Source organism: Gavia stellata, chromosome 8 (assembly GCF_030936135.1).
Source record: "Gavia stellata isolate bGavSte3 chromosome 8, bGavSte3.hap2, whole genome shotgun sequence".
In the NCBI taxonomy this organism is placed as follows: domain Eukaryota; kingdom Metazoa; phylum Chordata; class Aves; order Gaviiformes; family Gaviidae; genus Gavia; species Gavia stellata.
The window spans coordinates 26192061-26210665 of record NC_082601.1 but is presented as its reverse complement, the minus strand read 5'-3'; the positions used below and the strand labels follow the sequence as shown (position 1 = coordinate 26210665).

The 18605-nt window shown below is 37.5% G+C and overlaps 1 protein-coding gene across 1 annotated transcript in view; it reads right to left on the bottom strand.

Moving 5' to 3' along the window:
* Window positions 1-18605, bottom strand: part of AGPS (alkylglycerone phosphate synthase) — a 61072-nt gene that overhangs the window by 21016 nt on the left and 21451 nt on the right. The window contains exons 6-13 of the mRNA XM_059820391.1: window positions 16711-16782; window positions 14823-14902; window positions 12517-12597; window positions 9106-9231; window positions 6974-7082; window positions 6412-6539; window positions 3744-3795; window positions 923-999 (exon numbers count right to left, since the gene is read on the bottom strand). Of these exons, the coding sequence (XP_059676374.1) occupies window positions 923-999; window positions 3744-3795; window positions 6412-6539; window positions 6974-7082; window positions 9106-9231; window positions 12517-12597; window positions 14823-14902; window positions 16711-16782 (725 nt within the window). The remainder of the gene's footprint in view (window positions 1-922; window positions 1000-3743; window positions 3796-6411; window positions 6540-6973; window positions 7083-9105; window positions 9232-12516; window positions 12598-14822; window positions 14903-16710; window positions 16783-18605) is intronic.

The window sequence follows — 18605 nt, the reverse complement described above, 5'->3', positions numbered from 1 at the left end:
GCAATCTTGTTGCCAAAACCTTTACTACTTTAGACATTCCTGCACTACAGCAGATCAGGGAGGGAAGGCAAAATAATTTTTGGGCTCTCTCTAATCCTAATAGGTATTCCCTAGCAAAATAAGTCCCAAGACACATGGCATTTTCTACCTCAGTAGCACAAGAAAAAGCAGCAGAATCAACACTAGCTACTGTCTCTCAAGTAAGCCCACTCCTTGAAGACACTCAATATTATCAGATCAGAATGGAATGTTTACCTCCTCCTATCTAACAGTTATCTAAATCCAGGATGATGCAATTTTCTACATTTGAATACCCATATTTGCAGGAACTCTCCAGTTAGCCAGTTTGGAGGAAAAATCAGTAACAAGACAAATTATTTAATACAAAAGCCTAGGTGAAATCATTTTAGCACCAGATAATTCTGGATTAAAAAGTGTGTTCATTGGGATGAACTGCAGAAAGACAAAAAAACAATTTAAATGGCCAATTCAAGGCAAATATCTTGAGCTTCTCCCAAAATTCTAGTTCACTGTAATAACAAGATAGATCATGCCTTGACAAAATCTGGGAAGAGATAAAAATAGTGAAGTGTTAGCCTTTCTCTGTCAGTATTAACTGATGATCAGTGGTCTGCAAGCTAGATAAATTGGTTCCAGTGTTGCTCTGTCACCGACTCACTGTTAGACAAGGCACATTAATCTCATCTACAGATATGACCAGTGAGAACAGCTCTCATGGAATAACTTACCAAACTGATAATCTTATTTTGGATTAAACCACCTTGAGAATCTCGAGTTAACTGATACTCCAGTATAAGATCTGTTACACTCAAACTCAGCTGCATTAGAGACAGTATAGAAAAAATCTTGATTTTTATGAATAGCATGCAACTTCCAAACAGTATTAAACCCCAAAAGTTACCTTTGTGATGTAGAATTTTTTCAGTCCATCCAAAAATGATGTAAAAATGGAAGCAACTTGTGGTTTAAGAGCATGACCTTTGGCAAAAAGTGGAGAGAGGTGTGTTAAGGCAAACAGTGCTCTTAAAATTCCTACTTCAGTGGGCAAATAAAAAATAGCTTCATAGTCAAAGTTGCAAGAATCACTTGGAGCACTTTGATCATCATAATGAAAAAGAGACTTCTCTCTAATAATTTAGAAGATGATTTAGGAAAAGGTTTTTATTATTTTTTTTAAAAGGCATACATACAACTGTGCACAAATATTTCATTTGACACTTAATTAAGGCTGCCCTAGTTTATATCTTCACGAATATAGGACACATAGAAAATTTTAAAAGATCACTGTGTTCAATTTTGGGCCCCTCACTACAAGAAGGACATTGAGATGCTGGAGTGTGCCCAGAGAAGGGCAAAAAAGCTGGTGAGGGGTCTGGAGCACAAGTCTCATGAGGAGCGGCTGAGGGAACTGGGGTTGTTTAGTCTGCAGAAGAGGAGGCTGAGGGGAGACCTCATCACTCTCTACAATTACCTGGGTGTTGGTCTCTTCTCCCAAGTGACTAGCGACAGGACAAGAGGAAATGGCCTCAAGTTGCGCCAGGGGAGGTTTAGACTGCGTATTAGGAAAAATTTCTTTACTGAGAGAGTGGTGAGACACTGGAAGACACCCAGGGAAGTGATGGAGTCACCCTCACTGGAGGTGTTCCAGGAACATGTGGATGAGGCATTGTGGGACATGGTTTAATGGACATGGTGGTGTTAGTTGATGGTTGGACTTGATGATCTTACAGGTCTTTTCCAACCTTAGTGATTCTGTGATTCTGTTAGTTTTTACACTACAAAACTATGCAAAATCAGTGACCTTTTTTAAAAGTTAACCAAAACCACTGAAACCAATAGCCAAAAATGGTGCAAGTTAGGAGTTATGCAATTTTTTCCTTAATGGCTATGTCATTTGTGCAAAATTTTCTACATAAAGCTAGTAATTGCTTCCTTAATCATATACGGGAAACTAAAATTACCAGGATACATAAATGGTGTCTTGGAGCCTGTTTAATTAACATCTCTGCCTCAGGACTGGGTTTAATTGAGATGAAAGTCTTTTACTGTTTGTTTCATTGTTTTCAGTCGCAAGCAAATTCTGAACTCCCATTACTGCTTCACTTTCAGTCTTGCATCTGGCCTACACGCTGTGAGCCCAATTCATAAAAGTTATGCACCATTTACATGATACTTCCTTCTAAAATACTTTACAAAGTATTTCCTCCTGAATAAAGCATGAACTTCAGCAATTGATTACAGTCTCCTTCCCTCTTCAGTAAAGAGGAACTCTCCCTGCAGATACAAACAAACCCCAAGAAGTACACCTCCAAGCACACTTAAGTAAGCACACAAAACAGCACATGAATTTATTAAACCACAATCTGTAAAAACGATTTGATTTAAGCATACTTAATAATGACTACAAGAAAAATCGATATATTGACACACCTGAAACTATGTTTTGCAGGTGACCGTATAAGCTGCAACCTCAGATCAAAGCTAAAAAGTAGAAGAATTCTTTATTCAGTGTTGAGTTTAAAGCTTGCAATTGGTCAAACTTCTTCCCAATTAAGAAGAAAGAAAAATGCATCTACCTCCTGTTGTACATGTGTGAGAAAAATAGTATAACACAAAAGAGTGACCAAAGCAAGCAGCAAGGCTTGCTGGGCTCTCAGGTCTTACAGATATACTGATTTCCTTGGTTTGAAAAACAAAGCTGATCTTTCTCAACACCATATTAATGCCATTTGAAGTCAAGATTCATCATTGAGGCTTCTGTCCAGAAGTCGTTTCAGAAATTCTGACTTGTTCAAGTGGTATTAGAATAGAGGTAATGTCAGTCACAATTCACATTTTCATCTTCTGGGTACAATCAAAATAGCATGGTCTCAGCAAGACCTTCAAGTTCTGTAAACTATTAGCTTTTGGGTAGCAGAACTTTAGGTTCTCCTCAAGAGTGTCTTGAGCCAGAATACATCTTTTGCCAAATTTCTTACAGTTTAAAATGACAACTTTCCCTAAGAAGTGCTCAAAAATGATTGCTCTGCATGTCTAACATCGTCGTAGTTAGGTGTTTGAACCACTTGAAATTTCACAAAATCTTTGTGTTCAGTAATCTTCCAGTAGCTTAATTGACTTTTTACTCTTAAAGCCTACAGCTTAGTTCCATTTGCATACAGTTATGGCATTTACTACATCTGAGCTTCTTTTAAAAATAGACAGTTCACTTTGGATAAGTATGTCATTGCCTCTCTCCCACCCAAACAATCACTGCCACATCAGAACATTTTCAAAAATCCTGCTACTTCTAAGGAATCTGTGTACCACTTGTGATGCTTTTATGAAATTTAAAGGAATCAACCAACTTACCTTTGAAGTACGGTGCCTGTATTCTGATATTTTTTTTTCCATACCCAACTTTCTTATTAGTACTCTTAGCAAGAAAATGTTTCAAGTACTATATTGCAAAACTATCATCTCTGCTCCTTTACAGCAAAAAAATCTTATGTATTTATATGCAGAGCACGGCTCTTTACTGACTGTTGTAGTTGATACTATTTTCCCAGATACAAAGACAGCCTTCTGTTTCTAAATAGTACCATAACGTGTACTTTCAGAGTTTGAACTTCAGGTTCATTGCCTTCTTTGTCTAGTTCTGAGCAAAACCAAACCAGACTTAAGCTACTAAAAATCAAAACCCTTGGAAACAGATATTCATCCAAGAAGATCTACATACTTACCAAACTGAAACTGTGCATTGTCAACAAGGCGAATTGATGCAGGAGCACATCTCTTGGGGGCAAAGTTAGGTGAACGAGAGGGAGGAAGAATAAAAATATTATGTACACAGTTTTGCTGAAGTTCACAACAATCAAATTTTCATTTAAAAATAGCATACAAGAAAGCACACTTTGATACCAGAGACCTCTGGCCATCATCATCATTGAAAAAGGGGTGACTATAAGCTTGTTTCCACTTGAATAGCAACATCTGTTAGGTATGTCTAGATATAATGCATTGAGAATTTTCAGTTTAACCTCAAGCCAACACAGGAATAGTCCAAAGATCTTTGGCCTTCCACGTATTGAGTGTTTTTCTAAATTGCCATATGCGCTAAAGATACCATATTTGATCAGAATATCAAGCTTATGTTGCTATGTAATCAAAGATACACATACATTACAAATCCATTGAAAAGTCTAATTGCTGTGAGTTAACCCTGGCAGGCAGCTAAGCACTACACAGCTGCTCACTCACTCCCCTACAGTGGGACAGGGGAGAAAGTCAGAAGGGCAAAAGTGGAAAAACTCGTGGGTTGACATAAAGACAGCTTGATAAGCAAAATGGGAAAAAAACCACCAAGAAGTGATGCAAAAGCAATCAATTACCACCAGCCAACCAATATCCAGCCAGTCCTCAAGCAATGGCAACCCCTGGAAAACTCCCCTCTCCAATTTTGTTTCTGACCATGAGGATATATGGTATGGAATATCCCTTTGGTCAACTCGGGTCAGCTGTCCCAACTGTATTCCCTCCCAGCCTCTTGTCCAGTCACAACCTACTTGCTGGTGGGAGGAGAGTGAGAAAGGGAGAAGGCCTTGACACTGTGTACACACTGTTCAGCCATAGCTAAACCATTGGTGTGTTAACATTGTTTTGGTGACAAATACAATACATAGCACCATACAGGCTGCTATGAAGAAAATTAATTCCATTCCAGCCAGACCCAGTAGATTAACACTACCATCAGACTGCAATTAAAAATCCGTATCTGGATCCAATCGAGATTCTGCACTGTACAGAAATATGAAAACCAGTACGGATAGCTGCCTTCAATTAGGCAAGCTTCTGCTCCTACATATGCCTACACTACATAATCTGTGATGGCCATGTCCAGTCATACAGAAGTGTATGGGCAGAGTAATATGACAAAGCTTGAATTTTAGGCTAGTCTTCATCTAATCACATGGATATGGAAGTACTGCTCTACCACTTGATTTGCTATGTTCACCCTCCATCATATCATTAATGCATATTTGGTCACACGATAGGAAGAAAGGACATGAAGAACTAAGATAGCTCACCAGGCAGGTTGACAGAAGGCTGGATGAGTGGTTTTAAATGAGACCAACCCACCCACAACCTGCAGGTTGGTTATTCTTGTATTAAAGTAGACAAATACAGGCAAGAAACAGCTTTTCAGATAGCTATCATTGCAATTACTACCAAGATTGACGTGGGGGCAACAGAAAAAAGGAGTAAGTAGTTCAGGCTCAAGTAAGCAGTGAAACAGCAGCAGCAACAGAAGCTTAGAAATGGAGCAACACTAAGTGGCTAATAGTACCTTTTTTGCCTCTTCTAACTAAGCCCATAGCTAGGGAAAAGACACTAGTTCCTTAATTCACTTAAGATGTTGATCAGTCATAAGATTAAGCATTCCCAAATAGTCTGCTTAGGTACTTTTAACAGGAAGAACAAGCACTAGCAGTAGAAGCATGACAGAAGAACTGGCAAGTGCTGCTGACTAGCATATACATGTCATTCACATACCAGTTTGAACATCTGGCTTGGAACATTAAGTCATTAATTTAGACCAATCACTGGAAAAAATGTAAAGCTGGGTTTAGTTCGGCATTAATTAAAACATTTCTGAAATTACTTCCCAAATTCAGAGTATGTTCCACCATTCATAGAAATTATTTGATACATTTTGCACAGAGTAAAGAAAAGTTAGTCTAAGGTCATGAAGAAAGAGGCTAGCCAGTGTAAGATTTGCTTGGAAGAACAGACATGAGGAGAAGCGTTACACAATTTGGATACCGATGTCTGAGTTTTGCTACCTGAAACTATCTGACCACACTATTCAGAAGGCTCTATTTAAATACTACAGTGTAAGCACAATTTGACCTCAAAATATCCAGCTCACCTGAACATGTCACTGTGCTTCAGGAAGTGTTTTCTAAACACAGGCCACAACCTTCCATTGCATGACTTTTGTTTCTTTGTCACTTCAGAGCCATAAATTCAACTGCCTTTTACTTGTATGCTGCAACTTAATTCCTTTAAATACTGGTCCCTTTTACATAGTCCTGAATTAATCCGAGGATAAAGCTCTCAGTTGAAGAAGATGCAAAGCCAAACTTTCTGTGCTGAGATATGCAAATAACTCCCACTGAAAAAAGCCATCAAAAGGCACATCCACAATTTGGCTCAGAATATTGAGCCAAATCAGAATGTGCTCAACACTCAGTTGCATAATTTCCAAAAGCCTCACAGACCATATACACTTACGAGGTTCATATTATCTCAAATCCTTCGTTATCAATTGCCAGAAATACTAGAGCATCAGCACACCCCTAGGGCTAGAATCTGTGTTCTTGAGTGAAGTCAAAATCCAGCTTTTTTTACCTGCTTTGCCACTTCCCTTAAGCAGGCCACCCCTCGTTCAAAGTTGGGGAAGACCACAGAGCCATACTTCTGGTATTCAGGGACTGGGCGAATCTTTATCGTAACTTCAGTAACCACTCCAAGAGTTCCTTCAGGAAAAAAGAAAAACTGAGTAAGGCATTGCAAGATGTACTTCTTGCAAGTTACTCAACTTAACAACTGTTTACCAGGATGTTGCAAGTTGACATAAATCGGAAATCCCAAAAATTCATTATTGCAGTAGTAGGCGATTTATTCCTGACTATTTACATGGTGAATTCTTACAAGATATCGTCTATAATTATTATGTTTGTTACTAGACTTGCAGACTAACTCCACAGATCTCTTTTAAGCACTGCTCAGAGTTGCTTAAGTTCACAGTCCTAATTAAGGTCTCAAAGAATTATCCTAACACAAGGAATTCATGCCTGCATAATGCCACCCATAGACACACTGGAAGCCACAGCATTAAATATGCTCAAATCATCAAGCCGTTACAGAAGCTGAATTAAGATGCAGTTATGTGAAGTTACTGTGTTTATACCTTCAGATCCCATAATGAAGTGATGGATATCGGGTCCTGTTGACATGCGAGGTACTTGACAGTTTTTTTCTACTATTCCTCTAGGAGTTACCATTTTTATATGAATCACCTGTTTAAACAATATGCAATGACTATAAATACTAGCAGAGCAGTAAGCACAGATTTTTTGTATTATATTTATTTTCTAAAAGATGTATATTAAACTTCATACAGTTCAGCTTTGTAGACTAGACGTTCTGTAGGCAGACTCAAGAACTTTTGGGATAACCTGACCACTGTTTCCAACAATTATTTCTAACACAGCATGGTTTGCCCACACAACAGATTGTTTCCAGTTCTATACCAAATCGAATCAGCTGTTGGCTACATGCAGTCAGTACCAGTTTAAACTGTTTTGTTTCTCAACGTAGATGGTACTTTATGAGTACTAGGATTTTAACCCAGAATATACATAGTACTTCAGAGGAAAAAAGTGAGGGTTGAAGTTTTACTTAAATATTTCTAGTAGGAAGAATGACAAAAGTAAGCTTTGTGAAACAGATTACCAATATTAAATCTGCCATGAGACATATGTAAGGCTAGAAGGTTGGTTTTTTCAAAATATTTTTCAATGTCACTGCTTCCAGCTTTATTAATGCACATGCAAGACAGAGCCTAGATTTTTTTTAATCCTTTATTCAATTATTTTATACCAAGGAAGCATGGGTTTTGGTTTTTTTTTTTTAGTGAAGCCTTTAAATGAAGCAAAATTACTGAATTTCAACTAATGGCTTTAAAATTTTCAAGCACAGGTAGCTAGGTAATTTTCATCCTGCTCCAAGTTGTTCAAGAACTTCATTATATGCGTTTGACGAACTGTTGATTCTGCAGTAAGTAGATTTTAGGCAGCTTATATGCCATATAATTTCTAGATACAAGTGTTTTCTCAGAAGGTAAACACTTACCTGAAACTTTCTCACTGTGGCATTCTGAAACTCATGAATTGTTCTGAATCAATTTTCAATCCTATTTCTTCCTAATGAAAATTTCAGAAGCTATTTTAGCCTGAAGTTATGCCTCCATGATAGAAAAGCCGCCTGCTTCACAAAAACTATACTATTCAGTAACACTTCAGGCAGTAGGGGACAGATGATACTTCGTAAGTGCTAGTAGTTTTAGTTCAGCCAGGCCTACTGAATAAAAACTGTGTAGTTCCTGCCAAGCCCAATCACTGACAGTAAAGTGTCACGTCTGTGCACAGAACAAACATGTCTGAACTATGAGCTGATGAAAAAGCCTGAGGTGATGGGGATACATTACCTAGAGTGTGCTGCAGGAAAGAAGGAAAAAATGCACATGTGTGGAAGAGCTATTGTACCAACTATGAGAGAAAGGTGGACTTTCGAAGCAAAAAGACAGGCAAAGTCTGAACAGTGATGATTTAACTTCAATATATTCAGTATATTTGTTAAAACAGAAAAGGTGGATTTCTAACTCAAAAAGTATGCTTTAAAAAAATGACCTGGGTTAATATAAAGATGAACCATTTTAATGCTTAAAACAGATTCAAGAGTAGAATACTGCCATTCCCAGTTCATTGCTTCCTTCCTCAGGGTTCCTACATATCATGTGGTTGCATTAGATTTCACCACTGCACATCCACATGGTCAGTTAGATCAGCCTACTACTGATTTGAAAAAACTACTAGCCTAGGGGGAAGTAGGAAGGTGGAAAGATCTGGCTCGCTGTCAGAGTTAGATGATCCAACTAGACAATTTCAGGAACACACAACAGGTAGGAGAGAACATGGGCCTTTTGGAATCACCTAGAAGTTTGACAGGATTATTACACTGGATTAATAGAGAGCACAAAACGGTGGAAGAAGGCACCAGAGTCACAACAGGGTAACAATTCCTTAAGCTAGCCAGTGAGTACCAAAATCAAATTGACTTTTAGATCAGTGATAAGGATTATTAGTACTAATACCAAAAGCAAGCAAACAAGCATTTCAGTCAAGATTTGATGCCCAAACTGTATCACTTGTTAAGAGAACCACAATGTACTGTCCCTTTTCTCCTCTCATTGTGAGTCATTACAAAAGTTAAACCTCTAAACAGAATAATTAATTAGAAAAAAGCATTAGAACTATTTACCAGATCTTCAATGTTTCCATAGATGTTTTTTTTCATGCCTGATGCTCGTGTTGCTACCCATCCTCCTAGTGAACTGAACTCCATGGAGTCTGGTTCATGGCCTGTACAGAAGCCACTTTCAGCAAGCTAAAGAAAGAAAAAAAATACATTCTACAGAGCCTGCATTTGCTTAGTACTCCAAATCTCGATATTCTAGGTTTATGGGTTTAAAAAAAAAAAAAAAAACACTATCCTGACCACACACCCAGGCACAAGTTTTGCCTTTGATATGTAAATGAAATGCAAATTGATTCTGCTTCTACTGTGCATACACTGTGATACATATCAACCTACAATACTCCTCCCCTGTATTTTAAAACTAAGACCTCTATTGTTCATAAGAAGGTGCAAATTCAAATACATATGGAAAAAAATTATAACTAAGTAACTGCCAACTTTGCACAAATGCTGCCAATAAGGCACTTAATCTCTTGTTCTTTCTATCCTAATGTGATATGCAGCAGGTCTGCAGAAAATGTGAGCAAATTGTCTGTACTTAATTCTCTCAAGGAGTGATGCGTTTTAATATACAGCCATCTGGTTGGGCTTCCTGTATGAAACGCTGTCAACTATTCGTGATGCAGATCACGCATTCCTGTACATTAAGTAGTCACTTGTTTCTCATTTTTCTGTATTAGCTTGGCTTTGCCATCTGCATAGCACTTGAGGTTGATTGGATGCCCTCAGAAAAGCAACACCAAAGCTGTTGGACAGGAAGAATTAAAGACCCAACAGTCTCACATTAAGTGATAACTGTGTTAGTGCATTCGAGATAATCAATTTGCACTGACCAAACGATAACAATCCAGTTGGACATAGGTATTTAAGTATACCACATAATGTGGGTCATTAACTACGTTCTGTTATACAAAGTGGTTCTAACTTAAATGATTGGAAGTCACTTCAATGTAATATCTATGGTGATTCATCTAGCTCATGGTCTCCTCTCATACCAGAGGAGCTTGTGGCTTTATATGCTTACTGGTCATATATTAGGTAAGGGTTGGAGCCTGCACCCTCCTCATTCCCCAAGACAAGAAATTTGCTTCAGTCACAACTTACCAATTTCTATAAGTTTTATAAACACAAACACATCAGAAGACCATGCTTTCGAAAACTGGTAACTGACTGTGCATGTGCAAAGCACTTGGTCTAAACTCCTTGAATCCTGTTGTACAAACAGCATGTGCTAAGAGCACTTACATAGCATCTCTCCCCTGTCCTGTACTTTGCAGATGCAAGAGACAGCCTCTTCCAGAAAATATGAGCATGTACTAGCTTTTTCTATAGCATCTTTATCTGACTGATAATGCTCATTACAAAAAACAATACCAAATATTGTTCTATCTTCATTATCCTTTTGTCACCTTTAGTCCTCATCTATCAGCTATTATTCCATGTTCTGTTCTGACAAAACCAAGTAACGAGGCTTCTCTAGAGAGCCCACTAATATCTGGAGTTATCATCCCACAGAAAATAGTGTCTTAATAACACTAGAGCCACTAGCTAAGATAGACAAATGTGTGAAGTGTACACTGATTTTAAATGCCCCATTATAACACTTACAGACTAACTGTTGTCAAATATCAGGTTTTCCAAAACTGTTACTTGTTCAGAATTCAGCTCTTGATTTTAGTTACTGTTATACGGTTCATGATATCTGTAAGTGAGATAGCCTACTAAGTAACTTCAGCACCCAAAAAATGTGGAACACAGTAAAAGGCACCAAACCTCTTCACTGCAACACAATTCCTAGATAATGCTGGTAAAGTCTCTTAAGGCAACAGAAGTTGGATTAGCCTCCAATCCAAAGCCTACTTAATACTAAAAAGCTGCAAACCTTTCAAACAGTTTCCTCTTTGCACAGTCCAAATGTATATCTGCATTCTACCTGTACTTCAGTGAAGTCTGCTTTGGCATGAACTATAATATTAAAATCATAGTTGGGCTCAGGTTGTACTACACAAAACAAGCACAACTTGGAGTCCTAGCTTTAATCACATCCCATTTGCTATTACATATACTGGAATTCCAGTATTACTAAGAGCTTTTAAAATACACACGCACTTTAAGTAGATGATCTGATGTTGTATTCTTTGCACATCGAAGGAATTGCACAGAAGTCCTCACGTGCTCAGAGTCACCCCATATATTAAAACCTTTGTACAAATACTAGTTTACATTCAGTATTGAACAAATTGACAACTAGTACTCTTTTCATAATCAAAAAGGTTTTTTGACCAAAAATATTCAAAATTAATAACTGCAACAGTAGTATTTCAGCTTATGAGAGCTACAAGCAGCAGGGGAACATTGTCCCTTAATTTAAGTGAAAGGAACAGTAGTGGCATTTTAAGGATGGATAGTAGTGAAATATCAAACTACTATCCTAGAAAAATATCATTTAAATGCAGAGAATAATCTCTTTGCATTTTAATTCCAAGCTTGGTAGAAACAGATCTGGAAAAGATAAAATATTAAAAAAATGTAAAAATGATAAAAGGAAAAAATAAGATAAGAGGCAGGAAAGGCTATCTTTCTCATCATAAAACAGCTCTGTTAGTCAAGTATGACAAGTTTTCTTCTAAAAAGTGGTCTGGAAAAGAAAAAGTTCAAAACACCGTATCTTTAAAGTGCATTTAGGCACTAAGAAAATTTTATACAACATTTAGCTATCAAACAAGTCAAGTCCTAGAATTTTTATTTTCTTTTAAATAAGCAGAACTGCACATCCTGAAGAATAGTAAAAAACCATCCACAACTTGCTTGATTATAGATGAGCACCGAGAAAGACCCTGAGAAGGGTGCTGTGGCTCATCTGATAAACTGTAATTAAATGCCACTAGAGGTCACTTAGAAATGGAGGTGATCTAATCTCTTCCACTAGACTCTTGTTTTGGGCAACTCTCCATCCTTTCTGCTATTCTCCTGTAGCTGGCCCTAAGAAGCAGCAACCACAGCAAATCTGTTATGTGCTCTAACCTTTCTGAGGAAACTACCTCTGGACAAAATGACTAAAACATGCATCACAGAATGACAATTTGAACTTTTCCTGGTAATCGGTATCAAGTGTCATGCCTTAAAATCACAAGAGTGTATCTAAGGTCTGAAACAGAAAGCATAGCATTACATCCTATGAATTGTCAATTTATTACTGTAGTCACATTTTGTGGCTAAAAAAAAAACTTTAAAACGTTCATCAAGTACAGTATTCAATGTGATATGGTTCATAGCCATGCGTATAATGCTTACCACACCAGTCTGCAGGAAAGCACGCAAGAATTAAGCTAGAATTCAATGATTTAGGCAAGAGATGAAGAACAGCTAAGAAAAATACGGAGAAATATTAGATGCTTGACAAGTTAAAAATACCTGTTTTTCCAGATCTTGTCCAACAATGCCAGCTTCCACACAAGCTGTTAAGTTTTTCTCATCTATCCAGAGAATCCGATTCTGTTGAAAAGCCAATCAAAACTAAGAATCAGTGTTAAAAATTTTTGTTTATTTCCTTCCCTAATGCTATAGGAGCAACATGCTTGGTCATACAGTTCACTATTAATACAACTCCAGTTATTACAACAGTGGAAGCTGAGACCCCTCACTCCCTCAAACAGCTACACAACAGGTTACAATTTATGAAGCCATCATTATAAGAGACTAACATACTTATTAGTCAGTTTATGCTAGGAACATTTACAGAAACAATGAAGAAAAGCCAGAAAGAATTAAAGTCAAAACTCTCACAGAAGTTAAGCAATACAGTGATTTTCACAATTAACACGATTGAAAGTGCCCGAATCTGACTATCAGGACATTAAGTATACACCAAGAAAAGCATTCTTAAATATACTCCATGGGTTAAGTAGACTGCATTCAGTTATTCTAGTTCAGCTCTCGGATTTTGACATAGTAAGCTAGAAGCAAGATATACTACAGGATGTCAGAGTATGTACGCACTTTAGAAATTTAAGATACTTAGAAGGATTATATAATTTTATCTGATGAGGCACTCACTGTCCCATCAGTATATTCTGCTAAACAGGAAAAGTAGTAAACACTACAAGTTACATGGTGCACTAAGCACAATTGTCAGTGAGGATAATCCACATGAGAGAAACTGAACAAATAAATACAGTTTTAGCTTTGTTAATAGTAAGGACATCACAGAAGCTTCAGCTTCCACTCTTCATTCTTACTAAGTACACTTCTGGTGTACTTCTGTATAGTATTAATACACAAAATTCCAGAATGAGAACAGCTCTAACTTCCCTTTGCCTTGATTTTTCATATAACAGAAATGTGGACATCTTGTAGTCCAACTTAAGCTATGCTTTAAAGCATTGTCTCGCCTTACAACATCTGGGCTAATTATTCAGAGCCAGCTATTTCAGCTCCTTTCAGACACCTTCAGTTTCAACATAAACTGCTTAACTGATTTAAGATGCTTATGTAAATCAGTTTTTATGTAATATAGACCCTACATATAAGATGAAGGTAGCCATCAAGTGTCTATTAAAATAGTAAAGCTTAGCCAATCATCTTAACTGCTCTGAGACACCCAGGTTTTAACTCTGACAATGCTTCTTTTCTCCTTAATCTCCTTATTTTCCCTACTCATTTATGTTTACAAGAATTGGCTGGCAGGGTAATTCAAGACAGGTGAAAGTGGTCTATTTTCTGACTTGGTGTATACTTACATATCTAGCTGACACAAAAGCACAATAATAAGAGTTAACCACATTCCTTTCCCACCCCCAAACCAGAAAGAAGTCAAAGCCATGGGCTATAAATCAATGAGTTCAAATGAAGTCCCGAGTCAGTATTGCACTCTTTGGATTTCACTCCATATAGACACCCGAAGAGCTTCCTTCAATACGCAACTACCACCTTTGCAGAAAAGATCACTTTGTAGCCAGACACACTGAGAAACAAGAAGTTTAACTGAAGCACCACTGACTAAGTGGAGAAAATGGAGCCAAAACCCAGGTCTTACCTTCAAGGCTAAAAGAGTTAATATGCTCAGCAGGAGCTCAGAGGCAGTAGTGCCTCACATCAAAGATACTGAAGTATCTCATTATCATGTAGTCATAAAACTGTCCTTTTAAAAGCATAAGGCTCCTTCATAATGGAAAGATGAAAACTAGCACTAATTTTACAGAACTTCATTTCTGGACTGCCATAAAGCTATGAACTTCACATTATCAAGATACTATCTACACAAAAATCTAGGTTTTTTCTTTAAAGTTGATCCTTCAAGTTGATTTATAGATACTAGGTCACCTTACCAACCTTTGCTTTAAGTATTTTTAAGTCTGCAAAAGCTAGTGAAATTTGCAGTAACAAATAACTTCCTCCTAGCCTTTAATTTAACCTCAGATACAACTTACAATATAAAAGAATAGTAGCTTCCTCTGATTTTCACTTAAAGCTGCTATAAGAAGGCTTAACAGTGATTTTTTTTCTTATTAAATACATACAGGTCATATGAAGTAGTACAGGACTAACATCAACAAAGTGTCACTTAAGCTGAAGGAGTACCAATTTAATCATGCATGGTACAGATTAGTACTTCCATCCCTACTTTATTCTTGCAAAGAAAGAAACGTCATTCTCTAGTGATTACCAGTCAAAGTAAGCATAAGATAATTTAAAAAAATAAAAAATTAAGAGAGAAATACCATTTGTGATGTATCCAGTGAGACAATTGTTCTTTTTTCTTCTTCAGGACATTCAAGGGCACTAGAGACACTTGTCCCTCCTGCAAATACGGGAGTGACATTGCGATCATAAAATTCTCAAGTAGCTTTTTTCCACATACCACCCCTCTCTCCCTCCTTTCTGATATTGAAATTAATAAAGTAAGATCACTGAAGTTAACTGTTTGAGGCTAGTGATTAGCCTTTTAAGGCTATCTCTTCACCCAAACTGGGTTTCACAAAATCAAGGCAGCATTGGAGCTGACAATGCTTTAACAGCACTTGATAACAAACCATGAAATTCTGTGACCATCTGAGCTGCTTCTGTTAAGTCCAGAACAGAGTTTCAAAACAAGGAAGGGTGAGAAATAACAAAAGCATCCAAGAAACAGAGATGGCTATAGTTTCTATATATTCTTTTGAGATCACTATGGAAGCCACCACACTTCTACCTAGAAAGTTGGCTTAAGAAGTCTACCTAATACAAGAATGCAACACTTATCTGAAAGCATGAAAGAAACTGAAAGGGTATAGCTATAAAAAATGGATAGAACCAAATGTGAAACTTCTCTGGAGGTTTCTAATGTATCTTTATAGGATGTCATAAAACAGCCTCCAAGAAGCCTTTGGCTTCTCAAAAACTACAAAAGCCATAGGAAAACAGAGACTAGTATGCTAAAGAGGTCCACAGTGAGCTACCAGAAGAACAACCAAGAGACAGAGACAGTGCCAACTAATAAAACACTCTAAGAGCAGTAAAGCCCGTCAACTTTGTTTCCAATTATAGGAAAAGTGGCATTTTCCTTAAATACCAACTCCTATAGTAATAACTCCACAATTTGACTGTAGTTCAGTATAAACAGACTTAGAAAACAATCTGAAGTTCTTTCGGTATTCTGGTCAATGAACAAGAGATAGTCAATATTGCTGCTTTCAGCTATACCAATTTACTAGTACCAAAGGCGACTTGTAGCACTCTTACAGCTCTCCAGGCATATCTGGCAAGGGTGACAGCTTTTAGGGAGAAACCAGCTCCATTAGTTTGGTATTGTATTCAAGTGACATGCTCATCTTCTCAAATAGTAAACGTCCTTCCTACAGGGGCTATACTGTTACAGCATAAGCAAGTACCAAGTAAAACACAGATTTATCCCGCAGAATTAAGAGTTCTTGACAAAAAGCTTCTCACAGAATGAGCTCATGAATGCCAACATCACACATTCCCTGAGCTGTAGGCCAACACAAGGTAGTTCACCACTCTACTTCAGAAAGCTTAGAGGAAAAAGCATCCATGATTAAAAGCCTGAAGTCCTTTAGAAATTCTTTAGGCTGAGAAGGACACAGGACTTTACCTGTACTCTGTACCTGAAACATTTCCCGAAAACCCCTTAGTCCAGGAGTCCTTACTAAAACTTTCAAACTGAACAATGTCTAAATGGAAATTAAAATTATGGTTAACGATTATGCAGTATGGTGTCCAACCACAACCCTCCCTGGACCAATGAGCTTCAACAGTACAACAAAAAACCCAACCTAATTTATACATGTTTATGGGAACAGAGCACAAGTAATTTATCTAAAAACATGACACCTCTAGCACAGATATTTGAATCTCTTGACTTATTTCCTAGAATACTTCCAAGGCACAGAGGTAGATTTCAGCTTCATATAATCACTCCTCTTGCACATTCAATATTCAAGGTGTTGACATACTTTTAATGACTTCCACTAAATTGAATATAACAGTTTTTAATACCGCAAGATCATAAAAAAATTAAGACCACACTTGAATTCAATTTAAATATGTGATTTAAGTAGAATACATTTTCACTAGTAATGTTAAACAGATTTGAGATTTCATAACACTTACCACCAAATGGTATTATGCAGAGATTGTGTTTGCAGGCTAATTCCACAATTTTAACTACATCTTCATGGCAAACTAAAAAAGTCCAAATAGTTAAAGACAGGATTTGTGCTTAGTACTAAAATACTGCAGTCTGAATAAGCAGAAGCTCCTTTTCTGACACCAGCAAGGAAGAAATTTTCAAGACTTGGGCACTAAGTAAGAGCTGGGCTCAGAAGTATCAGAGTTCAAGAGTAAAGTTTAGACCTGAAACAATTCTATGTTTTCAGAACTAACTACAGCCTTCGTCTCCTGCTCTACTCATGGATTGAGACCACCTGCAAATTCTCAGGGCAATATGGGCTACCAAACAGTTAACAATTAATCTAGGTATCTTGGAGAACAAATCAAGTTTAAAGTTTATATCGAAAATAGGCTGTCCAATTTATTGTAAGTGAGAAGTAAGTATCTTCTGAGAGCTAAACAACACAGCTTTTTCTTCCTGGCTGACATTCAGTTTCAAAAGTAGAGTTGTTGGTGAAATTTACGTTTTCAGAATGCATTCTATATCTGGTCAAAGAGGGAAGCAGAAATGCTTGTGCACAGGCAACGGAAAAGATCAAAAAAAAGAGGTCAAATCAATGCACACGAGTTTGTGCAAACAGCAGAGAATGAGCAGGACTGAATAAATACACTTATAAACTCTGGTTACTTTGCTCTTGCCATACAGAACAGCTTTAAACAAAGGTAGTCAATCATTTTATTTCAGTTGCTTTTGGAGCTGCACAAAATAAAGCTGTGGCAAGTAATGGTCATAGTCACCAGTGCTGTCATGTCAGTACCTGTCCTCAAGTAATGAAATGCATCTTATAGTGCCTCTTTTTCTGCTTCCCACATGTGATTTTTTTTTCCCCCTAAATAAATGAAGCAAAACTGAGCTAAGACTAAGTTCTTATCAGAAATTTTGGGGTTTCTAATGCAGTGCAGCTATCAAAGTATCAGAAATTTATAAAAGGTAAGGAAAGGGTTGGATTCATACAGCCGAACAGAAAATGACAGGTACTTAGATCGAATGACTTTTTGGTTAGCTACTGAAGAATGGCACATGGGAAGTTGTTCCTGGTGACCAGAGAAACATGACTCAAGTAGAAAATTCACACACAAGTGTGCAAGTAAAGTCATATCCGTTTAAGTATTTGTATCCTTCTACTAGACAGAAGCAAGCATATTTTCTGCTACATATTAACTACAACAGCATTAGTTATTACTCTGTTTAAAATGGGCCTAGCCTGTACTCAGATTGCACTGTTTCTTCAAGTCAATGATCCTTTGTAGAGTGTTCTGATAGGAGTTACAGGTGTTATTTTTTTAAATTTTTATTCATTTATCATTTTTTATTAAAGTACAGCATGTTGTAAAACATGGGGCCCTCACTACAAGAATGACATTGAGGTGCTGGTGCGTGTCCAGAGACGGGCAACGAAGCTGGGGAGGTGTCTGGAGCACAAGTCTTATGAGGAGCGGCTGAGGCAACTCAGGTTCAGTCTGCAGAAGAGGAGGCTAAGGGGATACCTCATCACTCTCTACAATTACCTGAAAGGAGGTTGCAGAGAGGTGGGCGTTGGTCTCTTCTCCCAAGTGACTAGTGACAGGACAAGAGGAAATGGCCTCAAGTTGTGCTGGGGAGGTTTAGACGGGATATTAGGAAACATTTCTTTACTGAGAGAGTGGTCAAACATTGGAACAGGCCACCCAGGGAGGTGGTGGAGTCACCATCACTGGAGGTGTTCAAGGAACATGTGGACGTAGCATTGTGGGACATGGTTTAGTGGGTATGGTAGTGTTGGGTTGATGGTTGGACTTGATGATCTTATAGGTCTTTTCCAACCTTAATGATTCTGTGATTCTGCGTGAAAACA